A 26,086-nucleotide genomic window follows, 5' to 3' on the forward strand; every position below is an offset into this window, starting at 1 on the left:
ACAAGGCAGGATTTCCTCAACCGATGAAGCACTAAATTTGCTGTTTCAGTCAGAAGTGGATAGAAAGCCCAGGAGAGAAATGATGATGTATACTTTCTCCTTCAGATCTAACGCAGCCTAATTGGGAATGTGGTCAAAATCTTGTTACGCGCCTCCACCCTTTGGCCTTTAACAAAAATGAATGAACCAACAGTTTCATCAGCTAATGTTGTTTCTTTTCTCTCCTGCTCCCCCCCCAAAACCCCTCTTTTCTGCTGCCTACAGGAGCGAGCCCTGGGCTGGATGGGACCCACCATGCCCCCCAGTAAGAAGGCCCAGAGCCCCAGTAGTGGAGCTAGTGCCTCACAGGGCATGAGCCCACCGTACCGGCAAGGTGACGCCGCCACGGCGGCGTCTGAAGCCGAGGCGGCTGACCTCTCCCTTTCCCTGTCCGCCTCCTTCTCCAAGGCCGAAGACGAAGAGCTCACCAGCCTCTCCTGGCTCCACGAGAGCACGGACCTCCTCAACAGCTTCAGCCATTCTGGGCTTCGTAGCGTCTCCCCTCTGCAGGACCCCGATGGCCAGCACCCTCGCTCGCCCTCCTCCTCGTCTCCCTCCCCAGACGACCCCCTGCTCGGTGACGCGCACTCAGCGTACGACTTGACGGCGGGGGCCAACCGAAAACCTCCGTACTCCTTCAGCTGCCTGATTTTCATGGCCATCGAGGATGCGCCAAACAAGCGGCTGCCGGTGAAGGATATCTACGGCTGGATTCTGGAGCACTTCCCTTACTTTGCAAGCGCCCCCACAGGCTGGAAGAACTCAGTGCGCCACAACCTGTCGCTCAACAAGTGCTTCAAGAAGGTGGATAAAGATCGCAGCCAGGTAAAGAACTTCAACATTACTCTGACGAATGTTGCATAATCGCTCCTTCCAAGGTCGTTTGGAAAACGAGGTTTATTGTTGAGTCATTGACTTCATCAGATGATGAATTTGCATGATTTCAGTGACTTAAAAACTGAATTGCCAATCAAATCTGATACAAAACTGCTCACAATTTTCATTGAATCATCTCTTTGTTTCCACATGCATGCACAAAATTACACAAGATTATCACAAGGATTATTTGTTTCCCAGTTTGACTGCCAGTGCTGTACTTTGGGAGAACAAATGGGACTGTCGGGACAGTTAGCAGTAAATTGTGCATCCGCTTGATTTAAATGTTCTCCTTCCTAAATTTTGCACTTTGAGAAAGAAACTCCCAGAAATACAGATGCTGCCTGTGCTGTCTTTGGAAATGCACGCAGTACTTTTTTGATGCTCATTTTGTGCAATTAATCTTTGCTCAATAGCTCGAACATGATTTGCTCAGCTCAGCAAGCACCATAGAAAGCATTGATTTATGCACATGAAAAGGCTCAACACTGCCAACTAGTGTTTTCGATGCAGAATTACAGCACTCCAAAGTCCTGTAAAACATTCGAGATGGTAGCTGGCAGGTTAGACTTGATAAGGCAGAGCCACGATGGTGTGTATGCATGCACTGATTGCATGTGGAATAACATGCTAGTCTAGTGAAAGCTGTAGTAGTGAAGAGCTGGATATAGATTATTCGTGATCCAGCTATCATGCCTTTCCATTTCATGAATAAAAATAAAAAAAACGAGTTATGAATCGAAACTGTGCCCTCAAACATGGATTATGGATTTGGAGAACTGTTTCATCCTTACTCCTGATTCTTTTCCTAATCTATATCGTATATACCTGTGATGTACAGCATCACTGTAGCCAGATGGTAAACACAGGCCCATTATTCGCTCTCTCATGTGTGGTTATAGCTTATTTCACAGCCAGACAGTTATCAGCGAGTTTGCAGGCATATCCAACTTGAAGTCAAACATATTCTGTATTTTGTCTACAGCTGTACCAGATTCGGCCTTATCAATAGTTGATGATCTCTGCTTTCATAGTTCTCTTTCACTCCGATGATATGTGCTTCCCCAGTGGGAACAGCATTTCGCTTTTGATTTAAGACTTGATACAGTCTTTTATACCGGCGTTCTCATCCCGATTTTGCTCCATTAAAGACTCGGGGTAAACGGGGAATGAATCCCTCACTCAATTAGCGCTAAATTAACACTGGAGGATTTAATAACACAGATGCCAACAGACTTTAGATTTCATCTCGCCCGAGGGTGTCGGGGGTGGGCGGGGAAGGTTGGGCACAAACAGTGAGGATCAATGCTAGCTTTGCGTGTTTAGCTGATTGCGATCATACTGGGGGGATATGAGAGCTCTCTGTGCTCTCCTTGACCAGCGTGTGAATCTGAACTCTTTCTTCTGACTGAGCTTGTGTGTGTGTGTGTGTGTGTGTGTGTGTGTGTGTGTGTGTGTGTGTGCGTGTGTGTGTGTGTGTGTGTGTGTAAAAGAAAGAGAGAACAAAATGGATGAAGGATGGTGTGTGAGTTTGTGCACACGCCCTCACGCTATGCTGTCATCTGGCCCTTGACTACAACGGCACAGAGTTTCTCTTGTATACATATCTCCATAGTAACAAGGTTGCAGTTGATATAAAAGTATGCTGTTGCTGTAGCAACGGGAAAACTGATTTGGCTTTACTGACTTAGGCAACTGTGTGTGTGTGTGTGTGTGTGTGTGTGTGTGTGTGTGTGTGTGTGTGTGTGCACATTAGCCTGAAATGGGCACTGAGGTGTTCAGTGGGGGAGAAAGAGTATACGTCCTCATCTAGTGTTATATGCACATATGTGCCTGTGTGTGTGTGTGTGTGTGTGTGTGTGTGTGTGTGTGTGTGTGTGTGTGTGTGTGTGTGTGTGTAGAGCAGCGTGTGCAGAGGTGAGTTTGGCAAGGACAGCTTGTCTTGTCTTCCTGTCACTGCACACAGTTTAAGACAGCACACTAATTAACCCTTCAAACCTATTTCGTTCTCTCGCTCACACACACACACAGGGCATGTCTGACACACAAACAAGTGTGCACACACTCACAAGCATGCATGAATGCTTAAAGCCTCACACACACATATGCGCTGTGCCGGTGTGGAAATGAGGGCACATCTCTGCAGACTCTTACTCTACCTGCCAAGTGCTGTGCTTTATCTGAAGCTGCAATTACAGAATCTCTGTCATTTTTAGTCAGACTCTGCCATTCAAAGCTTTTCAGTGAGAATATCTGCATGTGAATACAGCTTTTTGTTCCCTCCCGGCTTTGCTTTTTCCTTTACCTGTTTAAGTCTTTTTCAGTTGAGTGTGCAATTACAGGGTGTAAGATATTTTTCGCTCTTTTTTTTCTATTTGTGGGGCGTCATTATGTGTTACGTACTGTTGGGGTGGGGGTGAGGGGGGTTTGGTGTAGGGGAGGTCAAGTTATCATTGTCCAGGCAGAGAGAGAGAGAGATGGGCAAAGCGTGCAGACACGGCTTGCTTTGAACACACCAAATTATATTTCCATCAATTTACAGAGGTGGAGATTAATATGACAGTGGCCTATTTGTTCCAGTGGCTGTATTTCTGGGTCATATCCAGGCAGATGACAAGATGGGGACTAGTTTAGAATAAGCTTACTGCTCCCTGTGTGTGTGTGTGTGTGTGTGTGTCAGTTTTGCGTGTGGGAGTGCAAACTTGTGAGAGAGAGCGTGAGAGAGTACCACGGTTGCCATGGCTTTGTTTACAAACAGGATTCTTCACTGTGCTGAATGACAAGTGTTGTTGCCCTCAGACTTGTGGATGAGTGTTGTAACAGCACACACACACACACACACACACACACACACACACACACACACACACACACACACACACACAGTCAGCGATATATCTCTGAAAGCCTCTTATGAAATCACAGCGGAGAGAATGGGCAGGTTTGTAATCTGAAACTCGCTGCGAAGTCTCTCGGTGTTGCACTTAAGTGTGTCACCTTCTAACTTAACCTTGCCCCGTTCAGATGAGAGGCGTCCTTGATGCCTTTATGTTTCAGCACTCGAAACATTATGAAGAGTGTTTGAAGTGAGCACAGGAAAATCTGTTAGTTTAAGGTGGTTTTTGATGTTCATTTGTCGGGACTTTGTTGCAGTCACAAAACTACCACTGCTGGATTTTGGGGGGAAAGCACAGATATGATTGTGTTGCATTTTCTAGAGTGCAGTGTTAGTAAGCCAGGGCTGATACTGAGGGTGCTGTCTGAGTCCTTCTCACAGTTGATCTCACAACTCAGCTATCTTCAAACAACTTGTTTGAAGATAGGTTGTTTTGATGCCTTATCTATCTTGTGCCACTCTCATTTCATTGGTCACCAGGACATGAAAACATTTAATTAAGTCTCAGTCAAAATTGATAAAAACCACTGACTTTCCCAGACTTTGGTCGTGTAAGCCACTGTGACCTAAATATTTTTCCTTCTCAGTTTTGCCAATTTAAGCATCCAATAGGCTCAAATTTTGGTCATAACTGTATTACCCTTCCAGGACCTGGAGCTCAGTAAAGCACCCCACCGACAGCCAAACCCTTCTGTTCTCTGATTGGATTGTTACATTTGTGATTGACATAACATTGACCAATCAGCTGAAAGGAAGAAAAATTGGGTCAAAATTTGTACTCGTAAGTTGAAACCCACACACAGCCAGGGAAGTTCAGCGCAGAGTTTTACACAAGTTTCTTGCTGGTATCTGTAACCAGATCTTATCAAAAAAAATTGTAACTTGTGTAAATATTTCTTACAAACACACAAATTCTCATCTATAGATGCACAAACATTAAATTTTCAGATATTTTGGTTTACAAGGTCACAAAACTCAGTTCACAACTATGCATTTAATTTACAAGTACAAAACATTTATGACGACAGTTTGAGCCATAAAATCCTGTCACAGTGGGATCAAAGAAAGGTGAAAGGTCCTTAACGGACGAGCAACACTTGTAATGGAGTAAAAATATCTCGTTTCATCCAAAGAGAAGATATCTGTGTGCATACATACTGTATGTTAGTTGTATTGAAAGTAGAAAATAAAAAGGTTTATGTTCATGAACTTTCCAGCTGCTGCTTGACTTCTCACTACATCAGCTGTGATGATCTACACGAGTATTGTAAAGAATGGAGTCGCTCTGCTCGACTAATGGATCTAATGACAAAGGCTACGTTCACACTGCAGGCGAAAGCGCATCAAATCCGATTTTTTTGACCCTATGCGATCCATATCTGATCATGCTATGACAGTGTGAACGGCACAAATCCGATATTTTCAAATCCGATCTGGGCCACTTTCGTATGTGGTGCTGAATCCGATACATATCCGATGTTTCAGAAAGCGACTGCTGTTTGATGGTCAAGTCGCATTAAATCCGTCTTTTACGTCACCGACACAAGACAGACACCAATTATCAGCGCTGGAGAAGACATCGCGAACGCTTCCTGGCCATCCCGTGTAGATGTCAGTGAAACTGTTGGGAAGATAACGTTGGAGAAATGTGAACATTTTATTTGTACTGTATAATCTGCAGATTCTGACAGAAATCTACAGCTATCCTTTGAAGCAGCGCTCCTCTAAAACAGCAATAAGGATCATTATTAGGTTATTTACATTATTATGTAAATAACAAAATAACTTAAAGCAAAAATTGGGAAACGTGAAGTCCGAAGACTGCATATTAAGGGCCATCAGTCACACAACACTGTTGCTCTGGGTCTAAACAGAGCGCGTTGTGTGTGACGTCTTCTTTTGCGCATGCGCCGCTTTGAGCGTTCACACTAGAGCGCGTTTGCTGTCGCATTTTATTTGTAGTGTGAACGAGCAGACAAAAAAATCGGATTTGATCAAAAAATCGGAATTGAGCATCAAGACCTGCAGAGTGAACGTAGCCAAAGTTACAAAGAAAATGGTCATGACATAAACGATAAGTGTCAGGCCTAAAATACTGCCTGTAGATTGGTTCAGATTGTCAGTATGTTCAGAGGAGGCGGTGCAACAGTAAGAGTTTACATCCCTCTGTAAGACACGGTGGAGGCTTTGACATCATCTGAGTCACTGAATTATCGATACACAAGATTACAATTAAATTTTGATCCTCTGTGAAATACCATCTGGAAAACCTCAGATTGGCTTCATTTTTCAGAACGACAGTGATGCCTGTTAATGCACAAAAACCACATCTGGATAGACAAACATACAACTATCAGTCATGGATCGACCTCCTAAGGACCCAGACTTTAAAATCATTGAAGCGTGGAAGCATACATTTACAGCTCAGATTAAATATTACATAAAAATAAACTATATAGAAAGTGTCTTTGAATGCTAGAGATGCAGAAATGTGTGCATGTAGCACAGAGCCATGGCTCAGTGTCTGAATGAGTCTCACAGGCCTGAATGTGTTTGATCTGCTGCTCACCTCAAACAAGCACAAACATACGTTTTGGATTTTTATCTGTAAGTTTTACAGCTTTTCCTACTGATAAAAACCTCCCTCATGGCCGTTCACACTACACAAAATAATTAAGCCATAAACAGTTAACCTGTTGATCCCCAATGCCCCCTGCCCCAGAGGTGAGAGGGAGAACATGTAGAAAAACAGTTACATATGTAACGTCTTGAAACTGACAGAAAGGGGAGTTTCACTGCTGCACCGCAGGCTGTACGTGGCCCGCGGTGTAAAATGACCCTGGTATAAAGAAATGAAGGGTGCAGGATATGTGGATACCATCGGCCGATCTAAACGCTGAAAACCCCCAAATTTCCAAACATATTGTACTGATTTTTCCAGACTTTTCTTTTACAGGTAGATTTTCCTGGATCCTTTAGGTATGCATATAAGATCATATGTGGAACAAAAACTGCAAGCAGGAAAAAAACAAGTCAATTCAACTTGTAACTGAAAAAGGATAAATTCACAAGGATCGGCTCCTTGACTGAAGTTTTTTAAAGCATCTTTCAGGTGAATGCTTTGCTTTTATGCATCAGATGTTTCCAGTCATAGTGAGCAGAAGAGCAGTGAAACACAGGCTTTGTTTTCCTCTCTAATGCAGATAGAGATGCAATGTTTGTCTTTTCTCTTAAAAATACCTCTGTAGAATATTGACAGATAGAGTTGGTCTGTGCTCTGTGTGTGGGTGACAAATACACAGCAGTGATGTACGGGGCAGAAGATCTACAATTTTACTTCTGTTTACTTTTACTGCTGCCATCTTGGATTGTGAGGTTGGGCTTGGTAGGGCTTCTCCGACTTCTCCCCTTGCTTTCTTTACCTTCTCAATAACAGCCAGTGGAACAAATTGCAGCTAGTGTCGCATTTAGCAGCTAATATACCAGATATTTCTGCTCTGGAGTCAGTGGAGGCCAAAAAATGAGCTAAAAACAAGGAAAACATGACTCAAAGTCCACCGTAAAAGGCACGATGTAATTGCTGCCTTTAGCCAAAAAAGACAGCAGTCATTAAACGCATCTCTGCCTTTGTCTATGTGTTATTGTTCTGTAACAAGTTTGCTTCTGTCATTGTGATTCACAAGTCATGAGCCTTGTGACCTCATTGCCCTTCTCCAGTGCAGCCTTTGGGACGCACTGTAAACATCTGGAAGACTGCTGCTTGGGAAGTTTGGGAGAGGTTTTCCACAGGTACCGTGACAAGCCATGGAGGAACCAAAACCCCGGTGATCTCGCTCTAATTAATTGCTCAGTGACAGCATATCACAAGCACTCTGGGAGTCGCTTCGCTTGGGCTCAGTCCAGTTTGTGTCTCTTGTCCTGTCAGAGTTTATATGTGCGGTGTTTTTGAGTTGGAGGGGGAGAACTCGTGAAATCGGCCGTAGCAGCTTTTTAGAGCCTTGAAACAACAGATTCGGGTCTTCTAGAGTCTGCTTTGTTGTATTATTGACGAAACACAAACGTAATCACCGATTCAAACAATGAAAAACCAAAACTGAAATGAAGGAATGACAACAGCACGGGAAGAGCAGAACTCTGCTCAATCGAAAGCACGTGGGGAACAGCTTTGTCAGCCGTGGAGGAAAAGGGAATTCGTAACACCTGTAGACGACATTTCGGCGCATTACACCACTCGGTTTTTCTACGTCCTGACAAAAAAAATTACCTGTTGTCCGGCCAACGTGTAATGTTCATTCCCAACTGTGCCGCTTTGTCCTTTTGTTGCCAAAGGGCTTTTGACGAGTGCTGAAATTGTCCGTCTCGAGGACCCTTTTTCAAAAGAATATTCGCCTTCTTGTATTTTTCCACTCCTTTTCCCCCCCTCAGCTCTCTTTACTCTGCATTAAACTTTGTGCTCGTGAGCTGCAGACATCATATCTCCAGCTTTATTCAGTGTCTGAATTAGTGTTCAGACATGTATCTGGTCTGTGCTGCACTAGTCCTCTGGTATATTATTAATCCTCCTGATTATCTCTGTGTAAGTAAAGATGGATCCTTGTGTCGCAGCGGGTTAATCAGGGTTTAAAAAAGCCGGGGTTAAAGCATTTACCGCATCTGAGGATGTCCGTCATGAAATTGTGCGCAGGCCTGATACTTTGGATTGGTGGTGTAGGTTAAGTCATGTTGCACGGTGGACGAGAAAGCCTCTTACACTGATGCTTCCACGCAGAGTGGCAGCTCTGTGCTCTCTGCGTCATGCATCTTTTTTTAATCTCATTTCGCTGTTTGAGTTGGAAACAAAATTTACTGTCTCTTCTCATAATAGCCACTGCAAACTGCTGAAATGGGTCTCCGTGGTGTATGGATGCCATTATTAATGATGATAAAACTGTTTAAAGCTGTAATTATAGTTGAGGATATACAGCTGTGCTGAGGAATAGTCACAGGACACGTTTTGTTTGCAGTTTGGACACAAATCTAAAACTCCTGGCTGCTTTCTGACTCCTCAGACCCGTGACACTGAGCGCCAGAGCCCATTTCATTCTAATGACGAGCTTAACCTTTAAAACTGTTAGGTAAGTTCTGTAAACAGCTGTAGACTTTAGTTTTAGCAAACATTAGTCAGACGGGAGGACGTCGCTAGGTACTATTTTCAGCTGAGCATGAAGACGGAAGTTTAGTGCCAGTGGGTTCTTACAGCTATGATGATGTCTATGGGATTGACTGGAAAATGAGCCGATGCTGTACGTTAATGCGAGATTAACGTACAGCTGTGGCACTGAGGAACATCAGATCACTTTAAATATACTCAGACGTTACGTATTAGTTGGATGAATGTATTGTTTCTGTTGTTTCTATGGGAAAACTTTAAAAGTGGCTTATTATATACCTTTCTTTGCCTTCTGCTGTTTAGATGAGATAAGATGAGCTTTATTGACATTTCAGGAAAATGGAAGCGCTGCTGTACTTGATGAGAAGATTCCAAACACGAGGTCAGCGTACATCACACACAGTGTTTTTGTGCTCGTGACTCTGGATGATGTCGCTGAGAGCAGATAACTCACCTCCTGTTCAAACCTTTGGTTTGTAAGGGGCAGCCAATCACAAGGAAGGGCTCAAAGGCAGCTAAAACAGCTTGATTGAGGCAGCAGATCATTATTCATGAGTCCAAAAAAGATGTTTTGAACTGTGGATCATGCAAAGCTGTGTCTGATTAGCAGCAGCATCACCTTCAGAGAAGTATAACATCCTGAATTACATCATGAGCTCACAGATATCGTTTGTTTATTGTAAAGTGTAGCATACGGCATCTTTGGAAAAACACTGCTGACCCCATTTTAGTTTGAACACTCTGGGAATGCATTTTCACTATCGGGGGGAATGTGGCACACGCCCCTGCTGCCATTACTTGACCATTTTCCAGATGAAAACAAATTTACTGCAGACAGCAAATTACCGGCATTGCTGACTTTGTTTTCTAAGCATTCTCAAGCACAGCAGCACGGACAGCAGTGAAACGGTGCCAAAGTGAATGTATAATGAACGTGTCGCCGTGGATGTGGAAGAATCAGCGTAAGCAGTCACAATACAACCTGTTGAAAGTGATGAGATCTGAAGGCTCAGCGTTCATGTGAACAAAGCTCATAGATTTAATCTAAAATGAGGGGAACACTAAAGTGTAGTGTAGGTTATGTCAGGATATGTGTGATGTTTCGTCATGTAGTGAGGAGTGTATTAGGGCTGCCACAAACGATTATTTTGATAGTCGACTAGTCACCGATTATTTATGCGATTAGTCGACTAATCAGATCATCATCCACTGGACGTAAAACTACAGCTTATTGCACCAGCAGCGTCTGCTCTTATATAACTATCATTAGCTTACAGCTTTAAGCTTTTAAGGTGCTAACTAAAAATAAAGACAAGATGATAGTTTATTCAATTTTAATAACATTTGCAGATTGTTTCGGTAAAGTTTAATAAACTCCTTGCTATCTAAAATATAACAGGACACCGGAGTATATTCTCCAGCATCTCACACTTCTGATAATCAGCTGTCTGCTTGAGTTTATTCAGCTGTGTAAAAACTATAACTTTAATCTCAGCCAAACAGATTTACTCAGGAACAAATAAAATACTAAAAAAAAAAAAAACAACAACATTTTTAATTTATCTAAGTGACTCATATATATTTAACCTGAGTCGCGAAAGACAGCGGTGGGTTTGAAAACAATTTGCCGGGAGTCCGGTGTTCTCACGGCTCTAGTTAGCCTTGCCCCCGCCTAGCTATCGAGCTAGTGGGTAACAGACGTCTCCGAAAACGTCGGAGCACTTTTGAAAATATGCGGTGTCTTGATAAACTGAGCAGATATTTGAGGTTTACACAGCTACATTCTCGCCTGAAAATATGTTAAACGTTTATTTTGTGACCCAGAAAGAATAATAAGAGTAATATTAAAACTAACTAGCTGCCGCCATTGTTGGAAACTAAGCTGGGCCGCGCTATGAATTCTGGGACACAGCTGCTTCTTCTTCTTCGGGGTTTAACGGCAGCTGGCATCCTTGTACATGCAGTGCTGCCATCTTCTGTTTCAGTCCGTTATTACACTCTTAAATCCTGCTATTATTCCTGCGTCTTTTGCGATCTTACAAAGCTTCAAACGACACGTCGACTATTAAATCAGTCGTCGACGATTTTGATAGTCGACGTAATCGTGACTAGTCGACAAATCGTGGCAGCCCTAGAGTGTATGCTACTTTTTTTTTAAATATCTCCCATTTCGAAGTGAGACCAGCCCCCACAGTTTATATAACACAGGAAACAGATGTTAGCAACACACAGTCATCCCTCTCGCACTCTGTCTCCCCGCCTTTGTCTCCCCCTTCTTCCCCTTTTTGTCTTTTACTCACATCCTGATGCGTCCCAGGCAGGTTGCAGTTTGTGTAAAACTCTGTTGAAAATAAACACCAAACTACTTGAACGCTGGTTGTAAATTCAGTCCTAATGGTTCACCTTGTGCACACGCCTCCTGCCTCCATACATCTGGATTAGGAAATGTGGCCGCCCTCTAATAATTTGGCAGCTTTGCTGAAGCACAAATTTTCAGTACAAGTTAATGGAGCTGAAAGAAATGCAGGAGGGTGACAACTGTAGATTTGGTTTATTCTAATGAGAGGAAGACTCAAAGAACAGCGTGTCACACATCCTGTTTTAAGGTTATTTTTGCAGCGTTAAATGAGTTAGAGAATGCAGGCCGTACACCAAACCACTGTGGTACACGAGTGGGAATTAATAACAAACAACATTCAAATTTGACATCTAAATTTAGCTTTCAGTGAATTTTAGAGTATTATTTCATGTTTTCACAATGATGCATTCAGGAGGTCATGAGTAAAGTACCAGAAAGGGGATGCAAACCCCTCTGTACCCTCCACCTGTGGATGAACTGATAGGACAGCACAATTTGGAAACAGCGGGTGACGCACCCTTGTTTCAGCCGTGCACTCAAGTGTTTAAAAAATGTAGGAGAGAGGAAACGCATGAAATTTCTAGATTGGAATATTTTTTTAATCTGTGTGGTATCAGATCTGAAAATTCACAAAATGTAACCCCCTTTCTTTGCAGATTTGTTAAAAAACAACAAAAAAAAGTCCTTTTCACCTTCTCCAGCTTCCAAGATTATGATGCTTGTTGCCAAGGCGACTGTTCTAACCCAGGTGGCGGGCCCTTCCTGTGAGATGCGCCCTGTGATTGGCCTATCGACAGATAGGCTACAGATTAAGCATTTTGATTGGCTCGCTGGCTGTTTGGCAGCGTCGGGAGCCCCAGCAGACAGAGATTCTGGAGAGAGCATTGATTCAATCGGCTGGCAGACAGTAGACACACACACTCACACACATACATAGAGGTATATATACAAACGCAGGCGAGCTGGAGGTGCAAGGGGAAATTTGGCCCAGTGGGGGTCACCTCTGTGGGAGCGAGTGTATGTGTGTGTAATATCATGCTCTCCAGGAGAGGCGTTGCTGGCAGTAATAGAAGCACTCCCAGGAGCACACCACGCTGGGTAATATCACACTCCCCAGGGAACTCGTCATACACACATTCTCACACACACACACACAGAGCAGAACAAGGCACATATGGCCTGTGTTCAACACGACTGACATACTAATGCAAAGATCCAGACGGGGGGACACAAATCAACAGTGCGCACACATCCTATTAGCTTCTTGCATTCTTACAAGGTCGGGAGCTGCAGCAGCCCGTAGCACAGTTTTTGACTCTGTGGACATCTAAGGATGAAGAGCCACGCAGAGAAACACAAGAGGTTCTGCACAGTCACCGCTCGGTGGAGATGATGGAGCCTGAAGGATAAAGTTGGATATCAGACGTGATTGTGAAGTTTTGAACCTGTGCTGCAAGACATCAGATATTGGTGTTTTTTGGTTAGTGTATATGTGACCTGCTGCTCTAATGTTTAACCGGAGCAGAGCTGTAGGAAAGCAGGTCATACAGCATCGCAGGAAATTTAGTTCATCGCTCCCTCGCCTTTGAGTCCTGTTTTTCAAATAAATGTTTTCATTATGTGAAGTGTAAAAAATACATACGTTTCACATGTAGGCCTGATCAGGAACCTGAGAGGAAAAGCTTTCTCGTCGAATTTCTTCTGACAAAGGAGGGAAAAAAGACTGAAACTTAAGAGAGCTCTGTACACTTTTCCAGTTAAGTGCAGAGGCATTAGCCACTATTTGCAGCTGCTTCTTTCATGTGTTATCTGCAGATTTGATCGGGTGCTACAACCAAATATCCAACTCCAGCCGACATCCTGTCATTTCCTCCTGATTTAAATATTCACATATTAGTAAAATCTTCTTTGATAGACAAATCTTTGTTGAATATATTAATTAGAGGTTTTATCAATACCCTAAACTGGGGTGATTTGCATAGTGGTTTGTGTACCACTACAGATAAGAGGTTGACCCTCTAATGTAGCAATATGGTGATTATTCAATCCTTAATTAATATTCGCCTGCATAACTGTGATATTTCCCTCTTTATAGATTCCTGGGCTAGAATTAGGAGATTGTCAGGAGTGGACATTAAAAAGGGGCGGGGAAAAGATGCTGGGGTGTTGTAGAAACTGCATCATCTCATAGTTTGTCCAGCAGAGCGGCTCCAACACTTGTTTCTGATACATTATCCTCTTAGAGACATTTCCTCAAAGTGCCATCACTAACAGGGAAAACTATTTGGCAGTAGTGGCTTAAACCAGTTTTATGTCTGGTGCTTGTTTCTCCAGGTGTTTACTGATTGGTTCCCCCCCACTTCTAAAATAAAGCCTGCATCCTTGATTTCCTTTCATATCGACTGAAAATCAGAAGCCCGGAGTCCCGTCGTCTTCCCACCCATAGCCTGTACCTTTTTTTAATATCACAGAGCACTATAAACTGAGTTGAGGACGACACCTTAAATTTTTGTTTTGTGCGTTCCTCCCCAATCTCTGCCTCTGTCTCTACCCCCACCCACCCAGTTTTTCCAAATTCAGATGACAAGGCAGATGAAAGCATGCTGAAGGCTCTGAGAGACAGAGACAGTCTATTTTCATGGCACCCTTCTCTATAATCTATAGGCTGGCTTCACTCAGGTTGGGGGGCCGACAGCTTCATTAGGTGAGGGGGGGAGCCGCTTTGATCTAAAAATACGCACCATCTGGAATGGAGAAAGTTAAAGAGTTTGCCTACGTCCTCATCAGAAAGAAGCTTCATGATTTCTTTTTCCATAAAGACGGACAGGAAAATGCGGAGCAAGGTGGCTTTGAGGATGTTTTACTTCTCGTTCCTCTGAGTTTTATCTTCCTTGGGAATGCAGGATGGCTGTGTGTGCACGTGGTTTGGTAAATAGGAATCCTGTGAAAGGCTGAAGTTGAGCTTTGGGCTGCAGTCATTGTTCTTCAATAACAACTTTCTCCTCTTCGTTTTTTCTTGCTGTCTTGCAGAGCATAGGCAAAGGCTCTTTGTGGTCCATAGATCCAGAGTACAGGCACAACCTGATCCAGGCTCTGAAGAAGACGCCGTACCATCCCTACTCGCCCAGCCTGACCACCCCCTCCACCTCCCCACCCACCCTACCGCAGACATTTCACCACAGGTAAGACGGACCCTCTTATCCACTGACTGAGTGAATCTCGGCCGGTTAATTGATAAACCCGTCGACAGGGAGGGGATGCTGCCAGACTCTCGTCATGCTTGCCTCTCTGAAGAGACTTTAGAGAAATGAACACGTTCAAGAGAATTTGTGGCAGCCACCTGTTCAAAGGTATCATGTACTTGTCGTGTTGAATTGTCTCTTAGGTATGAATGAAATTCAGCGGTGTTCCAGAAATGTCATCCTGAGTCCCGCACATGCTTAAAGTGTTTAACTCTGCTTTTTTCAGCATCTCTCTTCATTCTGTCTTTATTTCTGTTCCAGTCTTTGCTGCTGTGATATTATTTACGTTTTCTACGCCATAACATATGAGTTCCTTTACTTAAAGTAGTGAAGCACAGTATATTTAATATACCAAACAAAACAGCTTAAATGATAAGTCAAATGATCTTAATATAACGGGATAACAGCGGAACTTATTTTAGGTTTAATGTGCCTAATGTTGGAGCAACACTGATATCGGCTGATGTTCATATTTGAGCTAAAATATCGAACCGATTTTATGTGCTACACGGCGCTCAAAAATCTGTAAAACAAATGTTTTTTTTAGTACGACTTTGCTAAGCTACGAAGCCGCACCGCACAGCATTACGGCTACTGTAGTCAGGAGCCTCGCGGAGTAATCAGGGTCCTAAACTCCGCCTCTTCAGGTCCCAAAGTCAAACGAACACTGAGAGTTAAAAACGGTCTAAATTCTTTCATCTTTAACAAAATGATCAGCGTTGCTGCTTTACCAGGTGTAACAATGAAGTTTAACATCCAGGCATCCATGAAAACAGAAGTTATTACATATAACAGAGTTAGAAGTTAGCAGGAAGTTAGCTCGCATGATATAGCATGTTCTGAGCATGACTGAGAGATTTCTGAAAACATTTAAACGTACAGCTCTGCTACCACTTCCAAATGAAGACAGGAAACTAAACAGCAGTGACGTTTGTAGGGTTACTGAAGTTGGGCTAGCTGGTATATAATGATGTGCTATGTGATCGCTAGCGACACAGCTATGTTAGCATAATAAGCACAGTGAAGCTGGAGGATGAATGCTAACTTTTTTCCACTCGATAAAAGTTAACGTGAGGGTTCCTGATGGTTAGAGACAAATGCAATCGCATGGCAGGATGCTGTAAACGGACCAAACTTCAGGAGAACAACTGAGATAATCCATCCACAATACGAGGTTAGTCATTAATATACTGCAACAACATGTGAATAGAGCAGCTGCAGAGAATTCAACATTAATGAATCAATGTTACGGAAGTGGAGGAAGCAAGAAGAATGAGTCGACTTATCTGACTGTTTTGTTTCACTTAATGCGCCTTATAATCTGAAAAATATGGTAATCAAGTGTTGCACCTACCAGCTCAAATTCATTGACTCCTTATTGCAGCTGAAGACATCAAAAGTGAGTCTAGTGTTTAAGTTTGTCAAGTTTTTGAATAATTATGTTATAATTGAGATTAGAGTAGCAATCACACTAATCGTTGTTATTGTTTTTCCTAAACTCAAACAGCTTTACTGTACTACTTCCTGCCCTACTAACCACAGAGGAGAAATCAGTCATCTCTAAAATATGAAACTCAGGGATAAAATGCATTTAGTCAACTAGAAATATTCGATTTTGCTGTGTCACAGGATTAGTTTAGTGCCCTGTCTGAGTCTTTGTCCCCGTGGCTAATTGCTTGGGAAAAGTCAGCACAGCTTTCAGCCGCACAAACAATGGAAACCACCTCACACAGTGGCCACAATCAAAAGATGAGCAAATAAACTATTTGAACTTAAACATTAACAATCTCTAAAGTCTTTGGTGTCGACTGTTTATTAGTTTTTCTGTTTCCTAATTCCACACAGCACCTCAACCTCTCTCTTTGTTTGACTCTTTCTAAAAAAGTCGTGGATACTCTGCAATGAAAGGCTGGAAACGGGAGCTTTTTATGAATGTGCGTGCCACTCGGTGGGTTCGCTCTTTTGTTTCACAGTTTTCTAAGGAGGGAGCCGTGGCTGTTTACTCGTGGAATGAAAAAGAAAGTTCTCTGGGTAAATTATCCGGAGAGAGATAAGTTCATTCTCGTAGTATTTATCTGATGTAAGTGGATCTCCGAGAAGCAAATAAAGAGCAAATGAAATGGGGACTTCGGTGCCAGCATCCACATATAACATAAAGCCTGCACTCTCGTCTGCTTGCTTACTCTCTCCATCCTCTCCCTCCATCTGTTACTCTTCACACCCACTCTCTCCAGGCGTTATATACCTGACCTGCACCATCCTTTCCTTAAATCTTTTTGCATGCTCTTTTGATGCAACAACACTTCTGTCCCTCCTCCTATCTCCCTCCCCCCTCAGGCACATCACAGGTAAAAAGCCTTTTTTCTCCCCCCCTCCACCTCACTCTTTCCTCCCCCCTTGTTTTGCCTTTCCTCTGCTCCTACTGTGCCTCTGTTCCACTCATCTCGCTCTCTTGTCTCCTCTTTTAATATCCCACACACCCTCCTGCTCATCCTCAGGCATGCATTACAACTAGTGGGGCACCCAGTACTCCATCTTCTTTATTTATCCCTGCTGTGATTTATTCCCTCTCTCTCCCTCTCCACTCTTTTCACTCTCTCTCCATCACTTTATCATTCAATTAAATTCCCCTTTGTCTACATTCACTTTATTCTCCGACTTCTCGCAGCCTCCCCCCAAACACACACACATCCCTCCACAGTGCGGCGGCATCCACCTGTGTCGTTTCCTCCACGTCTCTCTCCTCTCCTGACCTCACCTCCTTCCTCCATCCTCTCAGTTTCCAGCACCTTTGCCCATCCCGACTGATACGTCAGAGAGAGCTGCTATGAGTTGCTTTATTTTTTAAATATTTTTCATTATTATTGTTTCATTTATCCGCTCCTTCTATTTTTTGTCTCTCTGCGACTACACAGCCACTGCCAGCCCTACAACCCGCTCCACGGTTGATCCGGGTAGGTTGGCTTGCAGAGCCAGTGGACTGTGTAAGACAGAATAATTGGTTCACCGTAAAATGTAAAAGTGTCATTTTGAACAATGAGGTATGTGGAAGTGGAACAAATTGGAGGCTGGATTTGGAACATGCACGAGAGGGCGGAGGGGTGCAGGGAGAGGTCGGAGTGTGGAGGGGTAGTTGTTCATTTGCGTCGTGGCACACAGCAGGAGATGAGAGTGTGTTTCTCGGTTTGAGCCGAGCTGCAGGTCCACTGAGACGCTGCACCTGAAGAGCATCCCCCCGTGTCTGTGTATGTCCAGTTATTTCATTGCTTAATCCCAGTTTCGATGTAAGCTGATGCCTGTGAGCGCTTTGTTTTCTCTGACAGTTACTGGAAAAACTCAAAGAGATTTGAGTGATATAAATCAGGGTACTGCAGCACAAGAAGACACCAGAACACAGTGGACGCGGTGTTGTGAAGAATAAATGAGACAATTCAACAGGTTATTGTGATTCTCCGAGTTTTCAGTATGAAGTTAAAGAGAATTCACTTATTACTGGTGAGAGGAAATGATGAGATTTATACGTTTCCCTCCAGTTCTGACCTCTGATTCAACAACATGAATATTTGTTATAATAATAGACAAGTTGTTGGTGTGCTTTAGACAGCAGTTGAATGTAAATGCACAATCACAGCATGCTCTCCACTCTGGACCTGCTGGATCAAAAAGTTCATAAAGACTAAAAACTAAAGCTTTACTCAATATAAGCACTTTGGAAAGAATTTATTATTAGTGTTTAAACAGACTGGTGTGAAATGAAAGAGTTCAGAGGTCAAGAATTATTAATATTTCCATTCATAGCAGCAGAAGAACAAGCAGACAGAAAAAAATGGTCATAAATGGCACTTTTTTTCTTGTTAAAAAGACTGTATATAAAAGATGGCACTATCACCTTGACATCACAATCTTGTTCTGTGGAACAACATGTAACATACCCGTAAGCAACGTTTACATTACAAGCTTTCCACGCTGTAAATCAAAAATAAGGCTCAGGGGCCAAATTAAGCCCAGCAGAGACACCAAGCTGGTCCACTGAACAACAAGTTTTACAACCTTTTATTACAGGTTTAAGGCATATTGACTTCACTTTGCAGAGAGGAAGATGACACCTTATCTTTTTAGTGTTTTTGACCTGAAAAAACAGGCAACTCAGGGTAAAGTTACGAATCAACAAGGGCTTTGAACTAAATAAGCCATTCTTCACTATATGCACAGAGTCAGTGGTTGTTATGGCGATGGATCTGTCAGTGTTTCTCACTCGTTTCGCATTAAAACAAAGCGAGCTTTACTTGCAGATGCAGATCGTGTGCCTTTAAGTTGGATTGCAGTTTCACCCTCATCTTCTATCACAAAGATGAATTATTAAACATTACTTTAGATTTTTTGTGCGTGTGTTTTATCAGAAGTGTAGCGCTACCGTTTCACTCTGAAAAAGGTGCTACGTTACGTCTTTCAATGTCTGGCATTAGCTTTGTCCTTTATATGTATCCTGGAACTCAAGTCCAATCAATATAACACAATATCTCTCTCAACAGCTCTCACGCTCAAGAATATTATGTTATGAAGTGTAATGACCGTGAATGGTTGCACAGCATGTCTATTATGTTAAGGTCAAGGACTGTCTCAAGCCGCTCTATACAGCACAGAAGTGGGAGATGAACACGGGGAGTGATAGAGATAGATAGGAGGAAGTGGCTGAGAAGGGTTGTGGGGTGGGGTGGAGGGGGGGTGTAGCTGGAGTGCAGTGACGCTCCTTTGTCCTCTGCTGTTTGTCGCTCGCACCTCTCGCCTTTTCATGGCTATAATAACTCACACCACAGCAGCCAGCCCCCACGTGCTGTGTGCGCCAGAATATGGGTGCGTGTGTGTGTGTGTGTGTGTGTGTGTGTGTGTGTGTGTGTGTGTGTGTGTGTGTGTGAGAGAGAGAGAGAGACTCTGCTCACTTAAGTGTCTCAGTCCAGCTCTGTGCTATTCATGCTTTTTTTAAATGGGTGTGTGTGTCTGACACATGTAATGGTGTGTGTGTGTGTGTGTGTGTGTGTGTGTGTGTGTGTGTGTGTGTGTGTGTGTGTGTGTGTGTGTGTGTGTGTGTGTGTGAGAGAGACAGAGCATGCTGGGTAGGAGGTCAGCTCTATGGTGCATTCCTTCACACCCCATCAGCATCTGGATGGAAGGAGGAGGAGGGGGTCTCTACCTCCAGTTCTCTCTCCTCCCTTTTCTCCCGAGTGAGGGGATGTTGAAGGAGGGGAGCGGCGAGTTTAGCCCCTCGCCCACCGCATTAAATGCACAGGGGTTGTCTTGGCAACGGGAACGCCACCATGGCAACACATGTAGTATAAGTCAGGTGCTGTCGCGCTGCAAACCCATTTGTTGAGAAAGGGAGGGAGAGAGAGAGGTGAGGCGGGGAAGAGGGGAGAGACAGACAGAGAGAGGGAGAGAGAGATGGGGGTGAGACGGGCGGGAGTGGGGGGGCTAGGGAAAACAGACAGGCTGTTAGCACAGGAAAAATATGTTATCGCCGTGGCAACGCAATGTGGCAACTCTCCATGGCAACAGCAGGTGGCTCAGGGGCTGAAATTTGCTGCTTCCGCTGCGTTTGTATGCGTGTGTGAACAGTAAATATCTGCGTGTGTGCGTCCATCTTTCCCCGGCATCTGGCGAGGTGAGAACCGCTTCACGAGTGCAGACGTGAATCCTCTCATTCAGCAACATAAAAACACAACTCGTGCTACAAAGGAAACTCTCCAAATGAGTGGAAGCAAGTTCACAGCGTTCCCCAGGTGTTTTCTGTGCCCTGTCTGTGTGTGTGTGTGATACCAGTGTTGACTGTGTTTGAGAGACGGCTCGTCTGACTGGGAGAAAAGCTCGTCTGACTGGGAGCTAAAGACCACTCAACCTGGAAAAGCCCCCCCCCCCCCCCCCCCCAACGCTCTGTCTTTAAATTACAGATCCAGCAGCATCCCTTTTGTGTGTATGTGTGAGTGGAGATATCTCTGTCTATGTGAGAAATGCCGTCATTACCTCCCTCATTAGTGGTGCAATGATCACCTAAACCGAGTCGCCGGCTTTGTGTTTTCCTGTGTGTGTGTTTTAATGTGTCGCGCGCGCCGTATACAGATCGGTCTTAAACATGGCTGTCTGGCATGAGTGCGTGTTAAGTGTTTGCGAGCTGATGATTTCTTTCTTTCTTTTTTCTTTCTTTTTTTTTAATGTGTGTGAATGGACGAGTGGCGGGCGGTGGGGGGCTGTCATGAGAAATTACCCCCATGGACTACAGCGTCGAGGCTGTAATTCTCCGAGGTAATCACAGGGAATAATGGCAACAGTGGGACACCCGGGAATCTAATCACTATAATCAGAAGCACTGGCTTATGGGCTCAAATTTCTGCCTTGCTATCCGCCTCGTGATGAAGCCGGCTGGGCTGGTTGGCTGCTGCGACGCGATCAAATGATTGACCAGTTTTCTCTCCTCTCTCCTTTCTAGTCCTCCGTTGTGGTCGGGGAGTCCCCTCTTCAGAAAGAACGGAGGAGTACTCCTACAAGGTACTGTTTCACCTCCGAGTGTGTGTGTGTGTGTGTGTGTGTGTGTGTGTGTGTGTGTGTGTGTGTGTGTGTGTGTGTGTGTGTGTGTGTGTGATCTCCCGCCTGTTTCTTTCTTTCTCTCTGTCTCACCCGCTTCCTCTCTCCTCCTCCTCTCTCCCTCCACCCTCTACGGATGTGCCAACTCCAATCATCTCAATTCCAAATCCCTCTTTTTAGAAGCGCACCTTGAGAATACTGAGTGCTGAGTTCTGACACTTGGCTCAGCACCAAGTGTTTTCTAAGTTTGTGGAGAAAAAAAATTTATAAAAGGGGGGGGGAGGAGTGATCGAGACACGGCGAGCAAGGCAGGGAGAGAAAGAAAGGAAGAAAATCTGAGCTTCAAATCAGAGGCTGGGGAGCAATCCCCTTGCCTCCTTTGCTCATCTAGTGCAACATATGTACAGTCTCACTTTATTTTTACTCCTGTGCACCCCCCACCCCCCATTTCCCATTATTCCTTGCCTCCCCTCCCTGCCGAACACCCCCCACCCTTCCCTGGTGGTTGGACGGCCGTTTAAATGGACATTCAATCCCAATCAGGGAGCACTCCAGGAGCTCGCTGGGCTGCCGAGCCCTAAATGGAGGAGGAAATGGATACATTAGGCGTCTGCGGCGCGCCCTCCATCGCCGCTGATAATGGAGTAGTAATGGTCAAGGAGCCGGGCTTGGAGAGAGTGTCTGAAAACCTGGACTCCCTCTGGACACACACAGAGAGTCTGAGTGATGCGTCTGAACAGCTGGACAGATGGACGGATGGACGGATGGAAAGAAAGGGGTGGAAAGCTGATTTGGGAGTGCGCATGTCAGGAGGAAACACAGGAGAAAAAAGTCATTTCTTTTTTTTAATTTTCCTTTTTTAATGTGTGTCTGAAAGGAGCGAGTGCAGGAATGGACAGGTGGGAGCGTCAGAGGCAGCAGGGACGGGAAAGCTGTGAGAGACAGCCAGAGGCAAAGACGAGGGAAGAGTCGGGGTGGGGGTGGTCGGGTGCCAGAGCGAGCGAGTTTGGGGCTGTTAGTGCCCTCAGTTATTACTTCCATCTCCCATTCCCAGAGCTTTCAGAGCTGCTCCGCTCTGAGGTGATGTGTCCTGAAATGTGCCTCTCCCCGCTCGACGTGGAAGAATGCAAGGACAATGGCTGGGAGCCGAGTGCTCGACGCAACCTATCACCCCACCTCCACGAGGTTCATTATTCAGTAGCTCTAAATTATAAAGCTTCTGCTCGGTCTAAGTGCTCTTTTTAAACTCAAAGTTCTATCATTTCTGGAGCTAACTCATTTGGAACCAGCTCTGGGCCGTTATTAACCTGTCAGCTGCAAATGAAGGGTGTATCCAAGTCAATAGAAAAATTGACCAGCTTGTAAATGATTCATCGCAGGCAAACCGGTGCATCACAATCGCTTCAAACAAGCATCGGCTTTATGTCTGTTGACAGATATCTATTGACAAATGATTACCAGCAATTCCAGCAGGACTGCAAATCCCGCCAAATAGGTTTGCTGTTCTAGTAAATGATAAGCCGTTACAGGAAGCGCACTGTTGCTGCAGTAGCAGAGGTGAAAGTTAAGTACAATTTGGAGGAATTCAAGAAAAAAAAATATTTACGACATTTTTTTATCAGCTGAGTTAATTTGCCTTTTAGGCTTAAATCATAACTAACAAGTGAAATGCTGCCCAAAGTTAATTAACGACCTGATGTTGTGTAAAATTCTTATAATTATCTTCAAAACAGCCGGCTGCAATATTAAAATTAGCTGAAGATGTAAATAAAAGTAGCAAACCTGCACTAAGTCAGTATGTTATAATACATATAAAATGAATCATCTCTCTGCTCTGCTTTTGCAAAACTTCATTATTATCAGTATTTATGTTTGATGTGGAAGAAAAATCTAGAAAAGCACGTGATATAAAATATATGGAGCCGAGTAAAAACTAGATCGTGATGATTATGTATGCATGTGTACTTATTCAAACCAGGTACTTCAGTAAAAGAAAGGTTCCACCTGTCTTGTCGGGTCTTTTTGCACTGCAGCGTTGACGCTTTTACTCAAGTCTAAATGCGTCTTCCAGCGCCGTGTAGGTGTGATTTAAAAAATCTAAAACGTTCAGCAACTTTGGTTCAAAAGTGGCCATCCTGCCCTCCAAGACCATCTCCAGTCCTGTGCTGTTTTAAGATTGCACCCAGGAAGTCCTGCTCTCCGTACTACTGGATCTGCTCCTGTGTCAAACTCAAATATGAACTTCCAAAATCTCTGATGTTGAGCAACAGTTTTGTTGAACTGGCCAAAAAAAGCTTTTATTTGTGACAGGTTTGCTGAACTTTTTCATTACGCCTCATATGAGGTGTAGACAAAATAATGAAAGACTTCATGAAACAGGAATTAAGGCACAGGATTCAAAATCCTCAATAATGTATGCAGCTTACACTGGTTCATTCAATTCGGTGTTGTTTATTTATATAGCACCTGTCGCCTCAAATCGATTTACATTATATGGTAAAGACCCTCCGGTGACACAGAGAAAACACCAACAATCAGACGAGTCGCTGTGAGCAAGAACTTGGCAACAAGGGGGACGAAAAACTCCCTTTTAACAGGAAGAAACCTCCAACAGAACCAGGCTCAGGGAGTGTGAAGAGAGCCAGAGATCAATAATAAACAATAATAATACTTGAATAACGTCAGACCCTCCCTGCCTGGTACATGCAGTTCTCTTACAGGCCTGTTCCCGTGTTTTCTAGCACGTCTGTTCTAAAATGTGTGGTCTTTTGCCCTAAACCGAGAGAACGCCGATGACATAATCAGGGTTACTTTCTCATGCTTTGAAGTGCTCTCTCTCTCCAGAGCCACAGAAGATACTTTACAACAGCATTCTCAGGATAAGAAGAGCTCCTCATGTCAAGTAAACTCTGCTTCAAGTATGAAATTGATGTAATATCCCTCAAAGCTAAAACGAGACTAAAAGAGTTCTAAGAAGCCTATCGTTGCGCATACTGAAGATCAAAATAGGCGTAGAGGAAACATTTGAAAATCACAGGTGCTGATTAGATTTCAGCCTGATAACGCCTGTTTGTAGTTGTGTTTAAAGGGCTTTTTTTCAAGTCCGAGTAATCGAGTGTTGCTTTTATTTATTTTAATCTCCCACCCCTGCAAGTTATAGCAGATGTCAGTCAGCCAACCACTTAAACACTCGGCTGTAGCGTCAGATAGACAAGCCAGTTAGACATCCAGTTAAACTGCCAGCAACTTCAGCCCACCAGCAATCCAGTCCGTCAGTCAGCCAGTCAGTCAGACACCATTAGTATGCATCCTGCCCTCAGACTTTAACACACAGCAGCCAGGCCGGGGGAGAGGCGGGAGGCGGGGGTGGGACACGTTTTGACTGAGCGAGAGGCCACGTTCAAACGGTTGCATTCTCAAGGTCTGCTGGGAGTAACCTTTGACCCTTTGCACTCCACGTGTGTGTGTGTGAATTCAGCGAGTGTTTGTGTGTTTTGGTGCCTCTGCTGGCCGCGTGGAGACTGCAGCCTGCAGGGCCATGTGGAACTCATTTAACAGGAGAGCAGAGGAGGTTGAATGCGTTTACGGCACATGAGAGGGGAGGGAGGCCGAGGGCTCTCGCTCGTCCTGGAAAACAGGCAGGCAGGGAGACAGGCGGCAGGCGAAGACGTAGGAAGCAGACAGAAAAGGCAGAGCAGCTGACCAGACATCGGAAAAAGACAGACTAGAGGATATTTTCTCTCCAGGAAAAAAGAGATAGAAATGCAGACAGACACCTTTTCTTGTCTGTTCATACATTTCTTTCTCTTGTTTTCTGCTTCCAACCACACAGAGCTTTTTTTCCTCTGCCTTTCTCCAAGCTTGTAAAATGTAATGCTCGATCTCAGCGAGCGGGGACGGGCTTTGGGAGTGCTGCCTGGTCTTTCTCAGCTTAGTTTGTCACCTCATATCCACAGCATATGTCCCAGGTTTTTTACCTGTGGCGTCGGCGTGTGTGCTCGGTTGGAGATATGAGTCACCACTATACATAGAATGACAGATCGATGCACAGAGGGGAAAAAATCAACAAGTGAGGATGGAAGAAAGAAATTCAAACAGTCAGCAGAGCGAGGAGGTGAATGTAGAGGTCACATATGTAAGAGGAGCTCGCACCTATAGTAGAGGTTATATGTATGTGTGTGCAGATGTGTGCATCTAGGATAAACTGCTGTTGCTGAGGTGTGAGAGCCCATGTCAAACATTTCTCTCTCTCTCACTGTTTTCACTCATGAAATCTAGACAAGACTGAATCTGGACGTCGCCCACTGGTTTGGGCTCAGCTGCATTAGCTGAAAGATAAAGCAGATGCAGTTCCGCACATGGCCACTAGAGGCTCACTCCCAATAACATGTCAGTCCCCTTGGATCTCCATGTTAAAATGTCCCGATTTACAGTCTGATACAAACAGCTGTTTTGGTTTGTATATTACATTTATGCTTATGTTGTTTTTAATAACATACAATTTAATTCTTATTTAAGCTTAAAGTTTGCACCAGGTGTCACCTCAGCTAATCCAGCCCACTGAATTTGCTGTGTTTGTGCCTTTTCGGCGATAATTAGCAAAATAATGAGTCTTACAGTGTTACCACCAGACTAAGAACTTTGAGTTCTACTTTGTTCGTGTGTTACTTAAAACTAATTAGTAGATATCAGTGTTTGTTTGTTGTTTATGGAAGCAGCTTGCTAGCCAAACCTGCCATCTAGGTCAGTGGTCCCCAACCCCCGGGCCACGGACCGGTACCGGTCCTCGAGTCGTTTGGTTCCGGGCCGCGTGAGTTGAGGCTTGGGTGTGAAATTTATGGTTTTCAGGGTTTTTATCGTTAACTCTGTTTCCCTGGGTCTTTCCCGTGTTGTAGTTGTGTGTCTTATTTTGAAAGAAATATTCACACGTTACCATAGCAACCAGAGAG

The 26,086-nt window shown here is 44.1% G+C and overlaps 1 protein-coding gene across 1 annotated transcript in view; it reads left to right on the forward strand.

Annotated features, from left to right (window-relative positions):
- Positions 1 to 26,086, forward strand: part of ches1 (checkpoint suppressor 1) — a 63,921-nt gene that overhangs the window by 30,045 nt on the left and 7,790 nt on the right. Inside the window, exons 2-4 of the mRNA XM_080883228.1 lie at positions 265 to 864; positions 14,350 to 14,501; positions 21,043 to 21,101. Of these exons, the coding sequence (XP_080739354.1) occupies positions 283 to 864; positions 14,350 to 14,501; positions 21,043 to 21,101 (793 nt within the window). The 5' untranslated portion in view covers positions 265 to 282. The remainder of the gene's footprint in view (positions 1 to 264; positions 865 to 14,349; positions 14,502 to 21,042; positions 21,102 to 26,086) is intronic.

Source organism: Rhamphochromis sp. 'chilingali' (assembly GCF_963969265.1).
Source record: "Rhamphochromis sp. 'chilingali' genome assembly, chromosome: 5".
In the NCBI taxonomy this organism is placed as follows: Eukaryota; Metazoa; Chordata; class Actinopteri; order Cichliformes; family Cichlidae; genus Rhamphochromis; species Rhamphochromis sp. 'chilingali'.